Genomic DNA, 18,016 nt, shown 5'->3' on the forward strand with positions numbered 1-18,016 from the left:
CAAAGAATTGTGAATCAACAAGTTTTGAAACACCAAAAACAAATGTATGGTTCAACACAAAAACGTATAAACAAAGTAAATACTTACCACTATCCTACAACGACAACATATAAACGAAACAAATCCTAAGTACAAAAATCATACAAAACATTCTAACACAATACATGCTCACATCATGTATCACACCTAGCAAAAATTCATCAATGGATGAAGAACACACAAAGGTGAAGGACTTTTAACACTCATCCAACAATCTAGCAAACAAAAGATTAAATTATGCATTCATCCAAAAATCACATTGAAGATACAAAAGCAAGAATCACAAGGGCTTTTCAAGGTTGTAATGTGGCTTGGTTAACAAACAAGAGATATGTCCTAAGGCTAATCGAAACAAAAACTTGCATAAACCTAAGGGAGTGATCAATCCACCAAAGATTCAAACAACAAAATCTCGATGAAACTTCTTCCCTAACCACAAGTTTCTCAAAACAATCACAATACTTATTAGCACAATTATTCACTTCTCTTTTCTTTTTCAAAACTTTTTCTCCTTTTTTTTTTCTTTTCACTTTTTTTTTCTTTTTTTTCTTTCTTTTCAACCTCATAGCAACAACCAAATAAGTAGCAACCATTTCTCTCCCCAAATTGAATTCAACCACACCATCATATGAATACTCCCTACTTTCTAAGGCAAGGTAAAAACTAATATCAAAAATCATGGTTGAGGGTTCAAGAAAACAAAGAATCAATCATCCATGCAAAAATGAGAACTAAACACTCAAAGATAAGCATTTAGCAAAAACAACATGGACATTGACAAAAAGGCTCAAAAGGGTTAACAAATGATCACACACTCACAAGGTGAATTGACTATTTGGTTATGGTGGTTGTGCTCAAAATGAAACAAAATGCCTTGATCCTTTTCATGCTTTCATAAAATCAACATAAACAAAAGATTAAGCATAATAAAATCCAGTTAAAACAAAGATTGTGGCCTCTAGCATATATTAACAATGGAAAGTTTCCTCACATTTATGGTTTGGAAACTAAAGTGATTCAATCAACAAGCAAGTAATGCAAAAGAATGAATGACATGGTAATTGTACAAATGAAAAGTTTCCTAAACATGTTATGCTATAGAAAGCGATAAATGAATACCTTTAATGATACAACTTCAAAATCAATATCCTACCATACATCCGCAAGTTGAAACACTCAAGCTTTGGAAAACCACCTCAAAAATCTTCGAATTACCGACAAAATTCGAGTACAAACAACCAATAAAAGAATTAGAAAAACAAAACTATTATCTACTACTAATTAGCCTTGGTGAAAGTGGAAAAAATGAGTGAACCAAGTGGAATGGGAACCCCACTGGTATAGAGCAAGAAAACAAAATTTTACTGTCATCGCTTAGCGGAGCTAGGCTCGCTTAGCGGATGAGAGAAAAACCAGAAAAATCAGAACAGAAACAGTTGTTCCAATTTTCCTCCACTTCACCTAAATACTTCTTAATCCTAAATATAAACAACATTTACAACCGTTGGCTGCCTCCCAACAAGCGCTTGTTTTACGTCGTTAGCTCGACGCCTTTATTGTTTTTGTGTTTGGAAAGTAGCTTCCTTCCGTCATGCCACGACGACGTCTCACCGCACAAGCCTAAAGAAAGTGTCCTAACCAACTACTCAACAAACATTACGAGTACAAATATATACAATGATTAAACGAACATAAAAGAAAAAACAAGTATACAATTATGTACACAAACCAACACATATGCACAAGTATGGAACACAAACAACTATTATCATACAAAAAGAGAAACGTTGGTGAATGTTGGATTCACAAGTTGAAAAGTGAAGATTTTCAATAACGAACTGGTCTGATCTCAACGCGTTTCACCAACATTCACCAACAAAAGTATACTTGTATGCAAACATATAAAAGTAAACCTATATGGTGAACATAAACAAGTAAACATGTACAAGTAAATATATAGATACACAAGTGAAACTATACAATATATACGACATATACAAAGCTAAAAACCACGAAAACTATTGCGAGTCAATCAAACCATCCCCGACAACAGCACCATTTTGTTGAAGCAAGCATAGCGGCAAGCAACAAAAGATTTGAAAATATTGATCCGGGAATTATTGTCCTCAGAGATGGAGAGAATGCCATTCAACAGTTTCTATGGTTTTGAGCTCGGGTTTGAATGAACATAACTATAAAAACGGAAAAGTAAATATGAACATAAAAAGAATTCATTCTTCGGAAAGATAAGAGTTATCAAGCTTTGTATATAATCTACTTATCACAAACTTAAACTTATCGATCAGTTATACTCAACCTACGATACTCGTCTATGTTATCACGTATCTCTCACATAAGTGTTCATCTCTTGAGCACCTACAAGATTAACTCACAACCAAGGTTATCTCTAACGCAAAGTTGCGAGAACATCCGTATTCTCACATCGGCGATCTCTCGTGCGCCGCTCAAACACGAAAGCATTAAGAACGGATACCCGCAGTGATTGTTAGCTCTAAATCTATCTCTAGAGTTCAGAAACTAACAGATAATCATCCTAGATAAGGATTCAAGAAGTTTATCTCTAAAGCAACCCAAATCCCGAGCACAGAGCAAAAATCTAAGACAACAATCAACATAGATTTGTAAAGCAAGTTTTATATAACGCCATGATCAACAAATATACATGAGTTCAAAGTAAAATCATATACAAAACCCAACCAAAGAGAAATACACAAAGAAGAAGAGAAATGAACCGAAAATCTCCCGGTTTGTCAGCTCCGTTAGACGCTCAATCCACCCCCAATCATCCAAATGCAACCTCCAAAGTTGTTTTCTAAGCTAATCTATTCAAAAAATGAAGGTTGATGGAGTTGGGAACAAATACCCCAAAACCATAACCTAAAAATGTGATTTTTACCCCCTATTTAACGAGCTGCTCTCTGTCATGATCGCTCAGCGAGCTCTGCTCCGCTTAGCGGATGACAGCAAAAGTGAAATCTTATTTTCGCCATAAGTTAAGAACCGTAACTCCGAATTGCGCCCAATTCGAAGCGTTGGAAAGCTTATTCAATGCTCTATCCAATAATGAATGAATGGAAACCAAAATGATGATTTTGGTCATCCTTATTTTGAGCCTATGGAAGTCCGATTGACGGTGGCTAAGCGGGCTTGCACCAAAACTGTGAAATCGAAGCCGTGCCTTTGACACTTTATTCCTCAAGGCTCCAATAAGCATGAATACCTATAAAAACAAAGGAAAAACTATCAAATGGTATAAAAATATATGATAATACAACTATTCACCAAGTATACGTATTTATACACAAAACGGGGAATTATTCAAACAGTATTAACAAAAGTATCGATAAGTGCCACTATTTACATACACAAAATAAGTACATTTTGGCACTTATCAATGCCTCAGAACGAGCTCCTGTTCGGGGACATCCTGATTGACTAGGGGAATAGCCTCATATGTTTCCCCATAGGCAAGTCCTGCAACTCTCTCAACAACTTTGGAATCAATGAGTGTCATGGCCTCCAGCTTGGCTTTAGGATCACGTCGGATCTCGAAACAGACTCTTAAGAAAGTAGGGCATCGGCCCCTTTGATCACCGGCTAAACGAAGATACCATCATTTTCCACCAACAAAGGGATGAGGGGAACCAACATTAAGCAGGTGGCACAAGTTCATAGTTATTGGAGTCTGGGTGGCATGAGTTCGTAGTTAATATAGAGCGCTAAATAAATATTGAGGTGCATTTTGTGGACATAATAGGATTTCCTCTCAATGCATCCAAGGCTTCCACCGACCGGATAAAGAAGCAGGGAGCTACTGGGGAAATCTAGCGACACGCATCCCAGATCCCAGCTAATGAAAGACCCTTTGGAATCCACATCCGAGAACTATATGACACACCCGTTAGACTTGATTTAGATTTTGTTCGAGAAGGGGGTGGGCATCATGGAATGCATCTTCCCTAGATCATCTAACTAGACAAAGTATCGAAGATTCCAAAGATGTCTAAGCCCAAGAAAATCGGGTCAATTCTACCCCAAACAGAAGACCCGTAAACCCTCAACATAGGCAAGATATATCCCAATCCATGGGCCGTCCCTCCAAATCTATCGAGCATTAAGCCACCTAGATACTAAATTCGATGGAACGTATCTGGTACACACTCGCAGCATGCTGCAATGTTTAATTAATGAGTTTGTAAATTAATTATATAATAGTGAAATGATATATATATATATATATATATATATATATATATATATATATATACACACACACACACACACACACACTCACACACACGCGCACACATTGTTATTATACTAATGTTGTTTTGCTTTCTGGTTTATCCACTTTTTAAGGCACCAAAACGCGAATGCATCTTGTAGCATATCGAAGAACAATCAATATAGTTGACGTATGCCCTAAGGATCCGGGGATGCTTCCAAAAACGCTTTGCTCGTCCGACTACAGAAATCAAAACCCATGGAACATTGCGCATGTGGAGATTCAAGGGTGCTGTTGGACACGCTTTTAGCATCCGATTACAATAATCAATCCCCCACGGCGCCTTGTGCACCTTTAGAATTTACGAGTGATGTCAGAAACACTTTGAGTGTCTGACTACAACAATCAATTCCCACAGAGCCTCATGCGCCTTCAGAATTCACGGGTGTTGTTGTACATGCTTTGAACACCCGACTACAACAATCAATTCCCCATAGCGCCTCGTGCGTCTTTAGAATCTAGAGGAGATGTCGGAGACGTTTTTCACATATGTATTTCTCGTGCGTCTTTAGAATCAATTAATTATTAAAATGTTCAATTAATTTTAATTAAATAATCAATTAATTTTTAAAATATTATTTAATTAAAATAAAATAATAATAAATTAACTTAATAGTAATTCATGTAAATATTAATTTTTAATTTTATTAATTATATTTTTGAAATTTTGTATTATTTGAAATAAATATATAAGTAAATATTTATTCTGAATTATTAAGTTAAGTATTCATCATTAGAAATATTAACAATAGAAACTAATTTGTATAATGGTAAAGTAACTACCGTTTCACCTGAAAGGACTTATGTTCATATTTTTTATTGTAAGTTCAGAAATATTTTAATATTACTACAAATTATGGAAATTATTTGTCGCTAATATACATTAGTTTAGTGGTAAAGACATATGATATGGCTTAAAGGTCATTCGTTCGATTCTTTTAGGAACAAATTTTAGCTTATTTTTTATATTTTTTTTTAAATATAAATTGATTAAAAAAATAAAATTGTAATTAAAAATTAAAATCAATTAAATATTTAAAAAATGAAAAGATAAAAAATAAAATCCAACATGGCAGTCTAATCACGGTTTAAAAGTAGGAAAAAAATCGATTTGAGAAAAATATTGACAGAGGGACTAATATGACCCGGTTAAATTTTGTAAGAGATTAAATTGGGTCCTTTTATTTGTCAGGGATTAATTTGGAATTTGTAATTTTTGTGAGGGACCAAAATGGATCTTCACTCTCTTCTTACGAGTTATTATTATATATATATTACAAACTGGGGTAGAAAGACCCGATCAAATATTACAAGAACAAATAAAGCAAAGAAAAAGAGCAAAATGACGCTCAGACGTTGGCACTCGGCTTCTCAGATCTAGGACTACTTCCAGTATCCTTCTTAGAAGCCTCTGTTAAAGGGTCGAGCTAGTTAACGGTGATAGCAAGGTCGGGATAAAACAACTCATCCTGCTCCAACATTTTAAGTCGGGCTCTGCGTACAACCTCTACTACCCATTGAAGTATTCCCAAGATTTTTACCGAGCAACATCCACCACTTTCTCGAGACCCTTCAAGGAATCGCCAAAATCATCCTTCCTTTGCTAAAGATCTTTCTGATCCTCTTCGAACGCCCGACACGCTTCAGCTGCATCTTCAGAAACCTTATGATAGCGTTTCTCGACGTCAACAAGGGATGCCTTCAACTTCTCTATCTGAGCAGCCAAAATGGAAGGTCTACCATGTTGATCCTCCTCATTTTGAAAAGAGCTAGGAGCATTAACATTCATCTGAAGCCCATCCAATTCCTTCTCAGCCTCGATGTTTTCCCGCTCAAAGGATTTACACCTCTCCCTTAGCTTATCTCGTTCCTTTGAAAGCTCGCCAAAGCCCAAAACATCATCATGGCTAGTAGATAAAATAGAAACCAGGGTCCCGGCCCTGAACAAAGTACGGAAAGTATCTTGCTAAAAAGGTCCTACCTGTAAGTCATAGACAAACCCCGGATAAAATCCAGGTTTTCAGCAGCCCCGACAGTAGTAAACTCCTCCGGGGTGCTAGGAACTCGGAAGGGAAGAATAATAGGAAGCCAAAAGAAAGGAGTATGAGTATCCTACTCGTCATTCCCCACAAAGAAAGCCCGTTTGATAGAACCTCCTTCAACAAGAATAGACGGACTATCGCCCCAACTCCTATTGGTAGGGGAATGAAAAGGTGAAGGTCCCCGAGTAGAAAAATCAACTATGACAATAGCCGACTGACCCGTTTCTAGAGCAGGAGCCAAGAGAGTATTTTCGACTACCCTTAGGGGAATCACCATAGCAAGAATCTGAGACTCTAGAATAGAAGTAAAAGCCATAGCAAGTGTCGCCGACACCGGGACAAACAATCCAGTTGTAAGGCCCTGGTCAATTGCGAGCGCCAGGGCTTTCCCCAATTAAGTAAAATGATTCGTGTTATCTACAAAATCTACAAGTTGCATGGTTAAAAAAAGGGGGGCACACGAATCCTCATCTTCACCAAAGAGATTTTGTCTCTCAAAATATTTAGATACACTAATGATTGTGTGAGTATCTATTCACCTTTTATTTTGTTAAAAGGAATTTACTTCACTAGGACCAAATCCTTTTTCATACCCTAGGCCTTAATACTAGGTATGTAAATCATCTTTTATTATCACTTCCTCAGGAGACAAAGAAGTTTTCCCGAATTAATAAGAAAGGATAGACTGATAGAAATGAACTATGGACCAATTTTTATGAAAACCACTTCTACAAGAGTGGGAGTTTCCCACCAGAGCCAAAGACGGACAAAAGGCCATATGCGCCTTAAAAGTGACGGGTTTCACCAATATGAAACTCTCTAGAAAATTATCACAGTCAGAGGCGAAAGAATTAAACCAAGGCACTTGAGAATGAAAGAAGGTCAATCCTTGATCTCGAGCATCGTCGAGCAACGTACCATCTACAGAGAAAATGGTGAAGAAGAGCCCTAATGAAGGTTTCCAAGACAGAAGGCGTCATAACCATAGTAAGGCGGTCTAGTGGAGGTGGCTGACGAGAAAGGGACACAACAGTCAGAAATGGGTAATTGGCAGTGGCGGCAACTCAACCGATCACTGATTCAAGTCATCCCGCAAGAGGTTTAGATTTCTAACCACCCTGTCTGATTTTCTTGATTCGTGTGCTTTAGGCTCTTTTGTTTTGGTTACTGGATCACTTTGTTAACGGGTTGAGTTTTGGGTTTGTTATGAATCTATTGGGTTTCAGCGGTTATAATTATGTATCTCTTGCATTCTTGTTATCACAACCTTCATAACCTTAGAGCTGAAGACAGAGAAAAGGGTTTGAGAATCCTAGTGATAATCTTAGAGAAACAATGAAAAATTCCTACGAGTGTGCTCTTGAAATTTGGGAAATCCTTGGAGATATTTAAGGAGATTGAGAAACATTTCTAAACAATTTGGTCTTGAGTGATTCATATATATAAAGAAAGTTGGAGAGATTATAAAATACTTAGGTAGAAAATATGGCTTTTTCTTGAAAACTTGAGTGACTATTTTCTTATAATTCATTTGTAATCTTTTATAACAACTTTTAAAAGTTTAGTGAATCAAAGAACTACTCTCTCTCCTCAAAACTAGATCGTTTGATCGAATTGTTTAAACAAATTGTTGTGTTTGCTGTCTTTATTTTATCTTTTTCTACTCAATTAAATTTGCAACACCCTAGTTATTTATTATTTTATAATATTTATAAAATATTTTATTTTATTTTTATTAATATACTCTTGTTTATTATATGTCCAGTGACAACTACAGTAGAAACTCTTTATATTAATACTCTTTAAATTAATAAATTCTCTAAAATAATAAATTTGTCTGGTCCCGACTTGGGCCAATGTAACAAATTAAAAAACTCGATAAAATAATAAGATAATAATTTTTCGAGAGATCCCTTTATAATTTTCGGTCTCAAGAAAATCGTAAATTAATAATTCATAGAAACTGAAAAAATATTACACATTATTGAAATATGATTCAATAGTTGTCTGTTTTTCTTTAAGAATACATTGAACACATTTGTTCCTTTTATTTACATTTATCGAACTTCAAAAGTCATTATTGATTTCCAATACATATGAACACAATAGATACTAATTTACGTTGAGTCTCAAGGTTCGCTGCAACGTAATTCTAAGAGGCATAGACAAATTTGCGTTTTTGTTTAGTATGTACAATATAATTACTTAAAAACTTTTAAATTAATAATTATTAATTTATCGATAAATTAATAACTCTCTAAATTGATAAATATCTCCGGTCCTCACATTATTAATTTAAAGAGTTTCTACTTGTATTAGTAAAAATATTTTATTAAATAAAGCTAATTTTATTACTTAAATCAACAAAACAAATTATTTTCTTAAAAATCTTATAAAACTAAGTAAAACACTTTTTAGAGATGAGATAGTATTTGAAGCTAAGTTAGGTTCCATGACATTTCTTAGTAGGCTCCATATGAGACTAGAGAAATTTATTGTTTTCTTTCTTTTAAGGCAAAAATCATACAACGCAAGAAACATTATTCACAAACTATAGTCATGTTCCACAATCTTGTGCTGATGCTGTTTTTTCTGGTTACAGTTGTAGCAAGTAAAGATGTTAGTTTCATCTATAATGGATTCCAATCATCTCATTTGTATCTTGATGGTATTGCTAAGTTAACCTCCAATGGATTACTCAGACTCACCAATGATACAACGGAAGAAAAGGGACACGCTTTCTATCAAAATCCTATAGTTTTCAAGAATACTTCCAATGGAAGTGTGTCTTCTTTCTCAACTACTTTTGTGTTTGCCATAAGACATGATATTCCAACTCTTAGTGGTCATGGAATTGTTTTTGTTGTTTCACCAACAAAAGGGTTACCATATTCACTACCAAGCCAGTACCTTGGTCTATTTAATAAATCCAACAACGGAAAGAGTAGCAACCATGTTTTTGGAGTGGAACTTGATACTATTGTAAGCAGTGAGTTTAATGATATCAATGATAACCATGTTGGTATTGATATCAACGATTTGAGTTCAGTTAGTTCAACTCCTGCAGGATATTATGATAATAATGGTCAGTGGAAGAATTTGACCCTTTTCAGTGGCTATCCTATGCAGGTTTGGATTGAATATGATGGTGAAAAGAAGAAGATTGATGTTACTTTAGCTCCTATTAATGTTGTTAAACCAAAACAACCTTTGTTGTCATTTGTCAAAGATCTTTCTCCAATTCTTCACAATAGTATGTATGTTGGGTTTTCATCAGCTACGGGCACAGTTCAAACTTCTCATTATATTCTTGGTTGGAGTTTTAAGGTTAATGGTCAAGCTCAAAGCCTTGTGATTTCTGAACTTCCTAAGCTACCAAGACTTGGTGATAGAAGAATATCCAAACTTTTAACTGTTGGGTTACCTTTGATTTTGCTAAGTTTGGTTTTCATAATAAGTTTAGGGGTTATTTATTTCATCAAAAGAAAGAATAAGTTTGCTGAATTGCTTGAAGATTGGGAGCATGAATACGGCCCTCGTAGGTTTAAATTCAAAGATTTGTACTTTGCCACAAAGAGTTTCAAGGAAAAAGAATTATTGGGAGTTGGTGGATTTGGCAGAGTCTACAAAGGTGTGATGCCAGGCTCCAAACTTGAGGTTGCTGTGAAGAGGGTTTCTCACGAATCAAGACAAGGCATGAAGGAGTTTGTGGCGGAAATTGTTAGTATCGGTCGTCTTCGTCATAGAAATCTTGTTCCACTTCTTGGTTATTGCAGGCGAAAAGGTGAGTTACTTCTGGTCTACGATTACATGTCTAATGGAAGTTTAGACAACTATTTATACAACCAACCTAATGTGAGCTTGAATTGGAGTCAAAGATATAGAATCATCAAAGGTGTTGCTTTAGGTTTGTTTTATCTTCATGAAGAATGGGAGCAAGTTGTGATTCATAGAGACATAAAAGCTAGTAATGTGTTATTAGATGGTGAAATGAATGGTAGATTGGGAGATTTTGGTCTTGCAAGGTTGTATGATCATGGTGCTGACCCACATACAACTCATTTGGTTGGGACTGTAGGGTATCTAGCTCCTGAGCATACTAGAACAGGTAAAGCCACTAAGTTTTCTGATGTGTTTTCTTTTGGTGCTTTTGTTCTAGAGGTTGTTTGTGGCAAGAGGCCTATCTATCATATAGGGAGAAATGAGAGTGTAATTTTGGTTGATTCTGTTTTTGAGTATTGGAAAAGGGGTGAGATTCTTGAGGCAAAAGATGTAAATTTGGGAATAGATTATGTGTTTGAAGAGGTTGAGTTGGTGTTGAAACTTGGCTTGTTGTGTTCACATTCAGAACCTTTGGCTAGACCAAATATGAGGCAAGTTGTGCAGTATTTGGAGATGGATATACCATTGCCTGATTTGTCTTTGCTTAGTTTATCTTCTTCTGGATTAACTTTTAGGTACCAAGAGTGTTTTGAGGACATTCCAATGTCTTATCCATCTTCAATGGACAAGACTATGTCACATACTTCTGTGTCAATTTCTGAGTCACTTCTTTCGGGTGGTCGCTGATTTCAAGAGGCATGTGAAATGGATGCTTAGTTAGTGTATTTTGGTTTTTCTTAATATGCTATATGAAAACTGAAATCATGTTTGAGTCAACATTGTAATAGACAGTACACAAGAAAGCTTTTTTTTTTTTCTTTTAAACTATTTTGTTATCATTTTGCCATTTATTTTGTCTGAGTTTGTATCTTGAGTACACGAAAGAGACTACGAGTATTATTCTGCAATATCACACAGTGAATCAATGTGAAAGTTTTCATTGGTAAAGTTCTAATCTATCCAACGGTGGAATCGCTACTTCTGACAAAAAGAATCTATTTGATACTTCACCAGAGTAACCACTTTTAGGAAAAACTAAAATGAAGACACCATTGATAGAAGAGTAAATGCTTGCGCTGCCTAATCATGAATGAGTAATTATAAATTTGATTCTACAATGATCAAACACACCATATATATATATATATATATATATATATATATATATATATATATATATATATATATATATATATATATATATATATATATATATATATATATATATATATATATATATATATGGGTTAAATATGTTTTTAGTCCCTATATATATGCGACCATATATTCTTAGTCCCTATAAAATTTTTCTTTAATAAATGGTCCTTCTAAAAATTTTATGCATGCAATTTCAGTCCCTGCTATTTTCTAAAATTTTAAAAACGGTTTAATTACCCTTTAATTTTTAAATTTTTGAATAATTTTTTTTATATATGTTTAGAATACTGTAAAATATTTATTTACTAAGTTTTAGAATTTTTTAAAACGAGAATAATTAAATATGAATTTTTCAAATTTCAAAAAATAATGATAGAAGTAATGAAAATCTCAAGTTAGAAATTAAATTTTGAGTTTCTTTTATTTCCAGGAACTTTTTAAAACATTATGAACATGTCTGTAAAATAATCATTCTAAAATACACATTGGTTTGACAGTAGGGACTAAAACTAGGTGCATGATAATTTTATAAGGACCATTCATTGAAGGAAAATTTTATAGGGACTAAAAATGCAGGGTCGCATATTTATAAGGACTATATTTAACCACATATATATATATATATATATATATATATATCACCTATAGTTGGTTATTGCCACTAAATAACTCATAACTACTTGTAACACCCAATACAAGTTAGTTATTGTTAACCTACTCTAAAGATCATATAGAGTATTGAGATGACTTGTTAAGTAAGTAACTATATTCTTCATCATCATTCTTCGTATTTAACATCCCTTCAAGCTAGAGAATATGTTCATCATTCCTAGCTTGCTTTGAAGATTGTTGAATGGTCCTACATGCAGTGACTTAGTAATGACATCAACAACTTGGTCCTTTGATGCAATCGGAAGCAAGAAAAGAACTCTAGCTTGAACCTTGTCTCTTACCAAATGACAATTTATTTCAATGTGTTAAGTTCTCTCAAGAAATACTGGATTTGCAACCATGTGAAGTGCTAACTTGTTACAGTTAATCGCAAAAGGAGAAGGATGATTGATGTGGAAATCTTGCAGCAAATACACGATCCATTGACCTTCGCATGTTGCTTTAGCCAATGCTCTATATTCACGTTTGATGATGATCTTGAAACTAGAGTGTGCTTCTTAGTTTTCCAACTAATTAAAAAGGTTCCAAGAAAGAAACATAAACCAGTTGTAGATCTTCTAGTATCAGGAATCCTTAAAATTCACGTTGCATGCGAAATCAGGAAAGAAATCACGAAGATGACTAAAATTCTACACAGGCCTGTCCCTACGCGTAAGTCCTTGTCCCATACGCGTAACATCTGGTTCCTTGCTAGATCCTTACATGTAATGCCCAGCCCATTACGCGTATACCTAGAGGCAGTTTTTGTTAGAACAAGATTTGTTCTTATCAATTATCTTAGTTTTGATGATAACAATAATATGAATTTTGCTTAAGATAATATGGTACTCTAATCCAATGCAATTTCCCTTTCAGGAAATATATATAAAGAGTACGCATAATTCAGCGCTCAGAAGTTGTGTCTCAAATGGTTCAGCATGCAACATCAGAACATGGTCTGGCAAGACATCAGAAGATGGTCGAAGCAGAATCAGAACATGGGTCTATGGAAGCATCAGAAGAACATGAGATCAGAAGCACTGAAGATCAGAAGATGGTATCACGCTCAGAAGCACTTCAAGGTCAGAAGATCAGAAGATGCTATGCACCAAGCTGTTTGACTCTGATGATATTCAAACGTCGTATTCACAAACATCAGATCAGAAGGAAGTACACGTGGCAGACTACGCTGACTGACAAAAGGAACGTTAAAGCTACTAAAGGCTACGTCAGTAGACACAGCGTGAACAAGGCTCGAGGTAGTTGACAAAAGCGTATAACATTAAATGCAAAGCTGTACGGAACACGCAAAGCATTAAATGCATTCAACGGTCATCTTCTCAACGCCTATAAATATGAAGTTCTGATGAGAAGCAAGGTTAACGATTTTCGCACCAATACAATTCAAATTAACTTGCTGAAACTCTGTTCAAATCAAAACTCAGAATCTTCATCTTCATCAACTCACTACATTGCTGTTGTAATATTTTAGTGAGATTAAGCTTAAACTGTAAGAGAAATATCACAGTTGTGATTATCGCTTTTAAGAAGCATTTGTAAACTCTTAGAATTACATTAAGTTGTAAGGAACTAGAGTGATCAGTGTGATCAGTATACTCTAGGAAGTCTTAGCAGTTGGCTGAGCAGGAAGTCTTAGCAGTTGGCTGAGCAGGAAGTCTTAGCAGTTGGCTGAGCAGGAAGTCTTGGCAGTTGGCTGAGCAGAAAGTCTTAGGAGTGAACTAAGCCTAGAGTGATCGTGTTGATCAGTAGACTCTAGAAAAGTCTTAGGAGTGAACTAAGCAGTTGTTCCTGGAGTGATCAAGTTGTGATCAGAAGACTCTGGAAGACTTAGTTGCGGCTAAGTGGAAAACCATTGTAATCCGTGCGATTAGTGGATTAAATCCTCAGTTGAGGTAAATCATCTCTGCGGGGGTGGACTGGAGTAGCTTCGTTAACAGCGAACCAGGATAAAAATATTTGTGCATTTATTTTTATCGTCCAAGATTTAAAGTCACACTTATTCAATCCCCCCTTTCTAAGTGTTTTTCTATCCTTCAATTGGCATCAGAGCGCCGGTTCTAAGGTGCAAGCACTTAACCGTGTTTAGAAAAGATTCAGGAAGAGAAAAACGCTTCATTTAAAAGATGGTTGATGAAAGTGAAAAGACTACATCTACATCTGGCTCTGCTGAGCAATACAACGGTAACAATGGTTATACTAGACCGCCGGTATTTGATGGTGAAAACTTTGAATACTGGAAAGATAAACTGGAAAGTTACTTTCTGGGTCTAGATGGTGATCTATGGGATCTTCTGATGGATGGTTACAAACATCCAGTAAATGCCAGAGGCGTGAAGCTGTCAAGGCAAGAAATGAATGATGATCAAAAGAAGCTTTTCAGGAATCATCATAAATGTAGAACTGTTTTGCTGAATGCTATCTCTCATGCTGAGTATGAGAAGATATCTAACAGGGAAACGGCCTATGACATATATGAGTCCTTGAAAATGACTCATGAAGGAAACGCTCAAGTCAAGGAGACCAAAGCTCTAGCGTTAATCCAGAAGTATGAAGCCTTCAAGATGGAGGATGATGAAGACATTGAAAAGATGTTTTCAAGATTTCAAACTCTTACTGCTGGATTGAGAATTCTTGACAAAGGATACACCAAGGCTGATCATGTGAAGAAGATCATCAGAAGCTTACCCAGAAGATGGGGTCCTATGGTGACTGCATTCAAGATTGCGAAGAATCTGAATGAAGTTTCTCTGGAAGAGCTGATCAGTGCCTTGAGAAGTCATGAAATTGAGCTGGACGCAAATGAGCCTCAAAAGAAAGGTAAGTCTATTGCATTAAAATCTAATATCAAGAAATGCACTAACGCTTTTCAGGCCAAAGAAGAAGATCCTGAAGAATCAGAATCTGAAGAAGAAGATGAACTGTCCATGATCTCCAGAAGGCTAAATCAACTCTGGAAGACCAAGCAAAGGAAGTTCAGAGGCTTCAGAAGTTCAAGGAAATTTGAACGTGGAGAATCTTCTGATGAAAGAAGATTTGACAAGAAGAAGGTCATGTGCTATGAATGCAATGAGCCTGGACACTACAAGAATGAATGTCCAAATCTTCAGAAGGAAAGTCCCAAGAAGAAGTTTCATAAGAAGAAAGGTCTTATGGCAACCTGGGATGAGTCAGAAGATGATTCAGAAGATGAGCAGGCCAACTGTGCGCTGATGGCGACAGAAGATGACGGATCAGAATCTACATCAGAATCAGATTCTGAAGAGGTATTTTCTGAACTTACTAGAGATGAGTTGGTTTCCGGACTAACTGAACTTCTGGAACTCAAGTCTCAAATTAGTCTCAAATACAAAAAGCTGAAAAAGCAATTTGAATTTGAAACAAAGAAGCTTGAGTTGGAAAATTCTGAATTAAGAGAAAAACTTTTAAAATTATCCAATAATGTTGGATCTCCTTCTGATTCAGAAAAATCCACTCCCAGTCTGAACCATATTCTGAAAGAATATGATTTAAGTTTCAGAAAGTTCTTATCTAGAAGTATTGGCAGAAGTCAGCTAGCTTCTATGATATATGCTGTGTCTGGAAACAAAAGAGTTGGCATTGGTTATGAGGGTGAAACCCCATACAAACTTGAACCTGTTGATGAGATGAAAATCACATACAAGCCATTGTATGATCAGTTCAAGTATGGCCACTCACATGATATTAGGCACACTTCACATGCACAAAGTTTTCACATTACACACATTAAGAAGCATGTGACACAACCTAGGAAATATCATGAAACTCACATTAAGAATTATCATGCTGTTCCTCCTATTGCTTACAATGCTAAATCCAAGTTCAAACAGAACTTGAGAAAATCTAACAAGAAAGGACCCAAGAAAATGTGGGTACCTAAGGATAAGATTATTCCTATTGCAGATATCCTTGGCTGCAAGAAGGACAAAGCACAACATGTCATGGTACCTGGACTCTGGATGCTCGCGACACATGACAGGAAGAAGGTCTATGTTCCAAGACCTGGTGCTTAAGTCTGGAGGAGAAGTCAAGTTCGGAGGAGATCAGAAGGGCAAGATAATTGGCTCTGGAACTATAAAGTCTGGTAACTCTCCTTCCATCTCTAATGTACTTCTTGTAGAAGGATTAGCTCATAACCTCTTATCTATCAGTCAATTAAGTGACAACGGTTATGATATAATCTTTAATCAAGAGTCCTGCAAGGCTGTAAATCAAAAGGATGGCTCAATCCTATTTACAGGCAAGAGGAAGAACAACATTTATAAGACAGATCTGCAAGATCTTATGAGTCAGAAGGTGACTTGTCTTATGTCTGTTTCTGAAGAGCAGTGGGTCTGGCACAGGAGATTAGGTCATGCTAGTTTGAGAAAGATTTCTCAGATTAACAAACTGAATCTGGTCAGAGGACTCCCTAATCTGAAATTCCAATCAGATGCTCTTTGTGAAGCATGTCAGAAGGGCAAGTTCTCCAAACCTGCATTCAAGTCTAAGAATGTTGTTTCTACCTCAAGGCCATTAGAACTCTTGCACATTGATCTGTTTGGACCAGTCAAAACAGCATCTGTCAGAGGAAAGAAATATGGATTAGTCATCGTAGATGATTATAGCCGCTGGACATGGGTAAAATTCTTAAAACACAAGGATGAGACTCATTCAGTGTTCTTTGATTTCTGCATTCAGATTCAATCTGAAAAAGAGTGTAAAATCATAAAGGTCAGAAGTGATCATGGTGGTGAATTTGAGAACAAATCCTTTGAAGAATTCTTCAAAGAAAATGGTATTGCCCATGATTTCTCTTGTCCTAGAACTCCACAGCAAAATGGGGTTGTAGAACGAAAGAATAGGACTCTGCAAGAAATGGCCAGAACCATGATCAATGAAACCAATATGGCTAAGCATTTCTGGGCAGAAGCAATAAACACTGCATGCTATATTCAGAATAGAATCTCTATCAGACCTATTCTAAATAAGACTCCCTATGAATTGTGGAAGAATAGAAAGCCCAACATTTCATATTTCCATCCTTTTGGATGTGTATGCTTTATTTTGAACACTAAAGATCATCTTGGTAAGTTTGATTCCAAAGCACAAAAATGTTTTCTTCTTGGATATTCTGAACGCTCAAAAGGCTACAGAGTATACAATACTGAAACATTGGTTGTAGAAGAATCAATCAATATCAGGTTTGATGATAAGCTTGGTTCTGAAAAACCAAAGCAGTTTGATAATTTTGCAGATTGTGATATTGACTTATCAGAAGTTGTTGAGCCAAGAAGCAACGCATCAGAAGCAGAGCTTCTCAGAAGCAAAGAATCTGAAGACCAAGTATCAGCTTCTCTGGAGGATCTAAGCATATCTGAAGAACCATCTGTCAGAAGATCATCCAGACTCATCTCTGGTCATTCAGAAGATGTCATTCTTGGAAAGAAGGATGATCCAATCAGAACAAGAGCATTCCTTAGGAACAATGCAGACTGTCAATTAGGTCTTGTATCTTTGATCGAGCCAACTTCTGTTGATCATGCTCTAGAAGATCCAGACTGGATAATTGCTATGCAAGAAGAACTAAATCAGTTCACAAGGAATGATGTTTGGGATCTTGTTCCTAGACCAGATGGATTCAATATAATCGGCACAAAATGGGTCTTCAGAAACAAGCTCAGTGAGAAAGGCGAAGTGGTAAGGAACAAAGCCAGACTGGTGGCTCAGGGTTATAGTCAGCAAGAAGGGATTGACTACACAGAAACCTTTGCACCAGTGGCCAGGTTAGAATCTATTCGTCTATTAATTTCTTTTGCCACTCAACATAACATCACTCTCTATCAGATGGATGTTAAGAGTGCCTTCTTAAATGGTTATATAGATGAAGAAGTTTATGTCCATCAACCTCCTGGTTTTG

At 35.9% G+C, this 18,016-nt stretch overlaps 1 protein-coding gene across 1 annotated transcript; it reads left to right on the forward strand.

Moving 5' to 3' along the window:
• Positions 1-8,870: 8,870 nt before the first annotated feature.
• LOC131640914 (L-type lectin-domain containing receptor kinase IV.1-like) lies at positions 8,871-11,251 on the forward strand. The gene has a single exon (XM_058911271.1). It carries the CDS (start codon positions 8,947-8,949, stop codon positions 10,954-10,956), a length of 2,010 nt encoding a protein of 669 aa, XP_058767254.1. The 5' UTR covers positions 8,871-8,946; the 3' UTR covers positions 10,957-11,251.
• The last annotated feature ends 6,765 nt before the right edge of the window (positions 11,252-18,016 follow it).

Source organism: Vicia villosa, unplaced genomic scaffold (genome assembly GCF_029867415.1).
Source record: "Vicia villosa cultivar HV-30 ecotype Madison, WI unplaced genomic scaffold, Vvil1.0 ctg.003394F_1_1, whole genome shotgun sequence".
Taxonomy (NCBI): domain Eukaryota; kingdom Viridiplantae; phylum Streptophyta; class Magnoliopsida; order Fabales; family Fabaceae; genus Vicia; species Vicia villosa.

Coding starts and splice junctions, on each gene's coding strand:
- LOC131640914 (XM_058911271.1), top strand. CDS start 8,947: ATGTTCCACAATCTTGTGCTGATGCTGTTTTTTCTGGTTACAGTTGTA.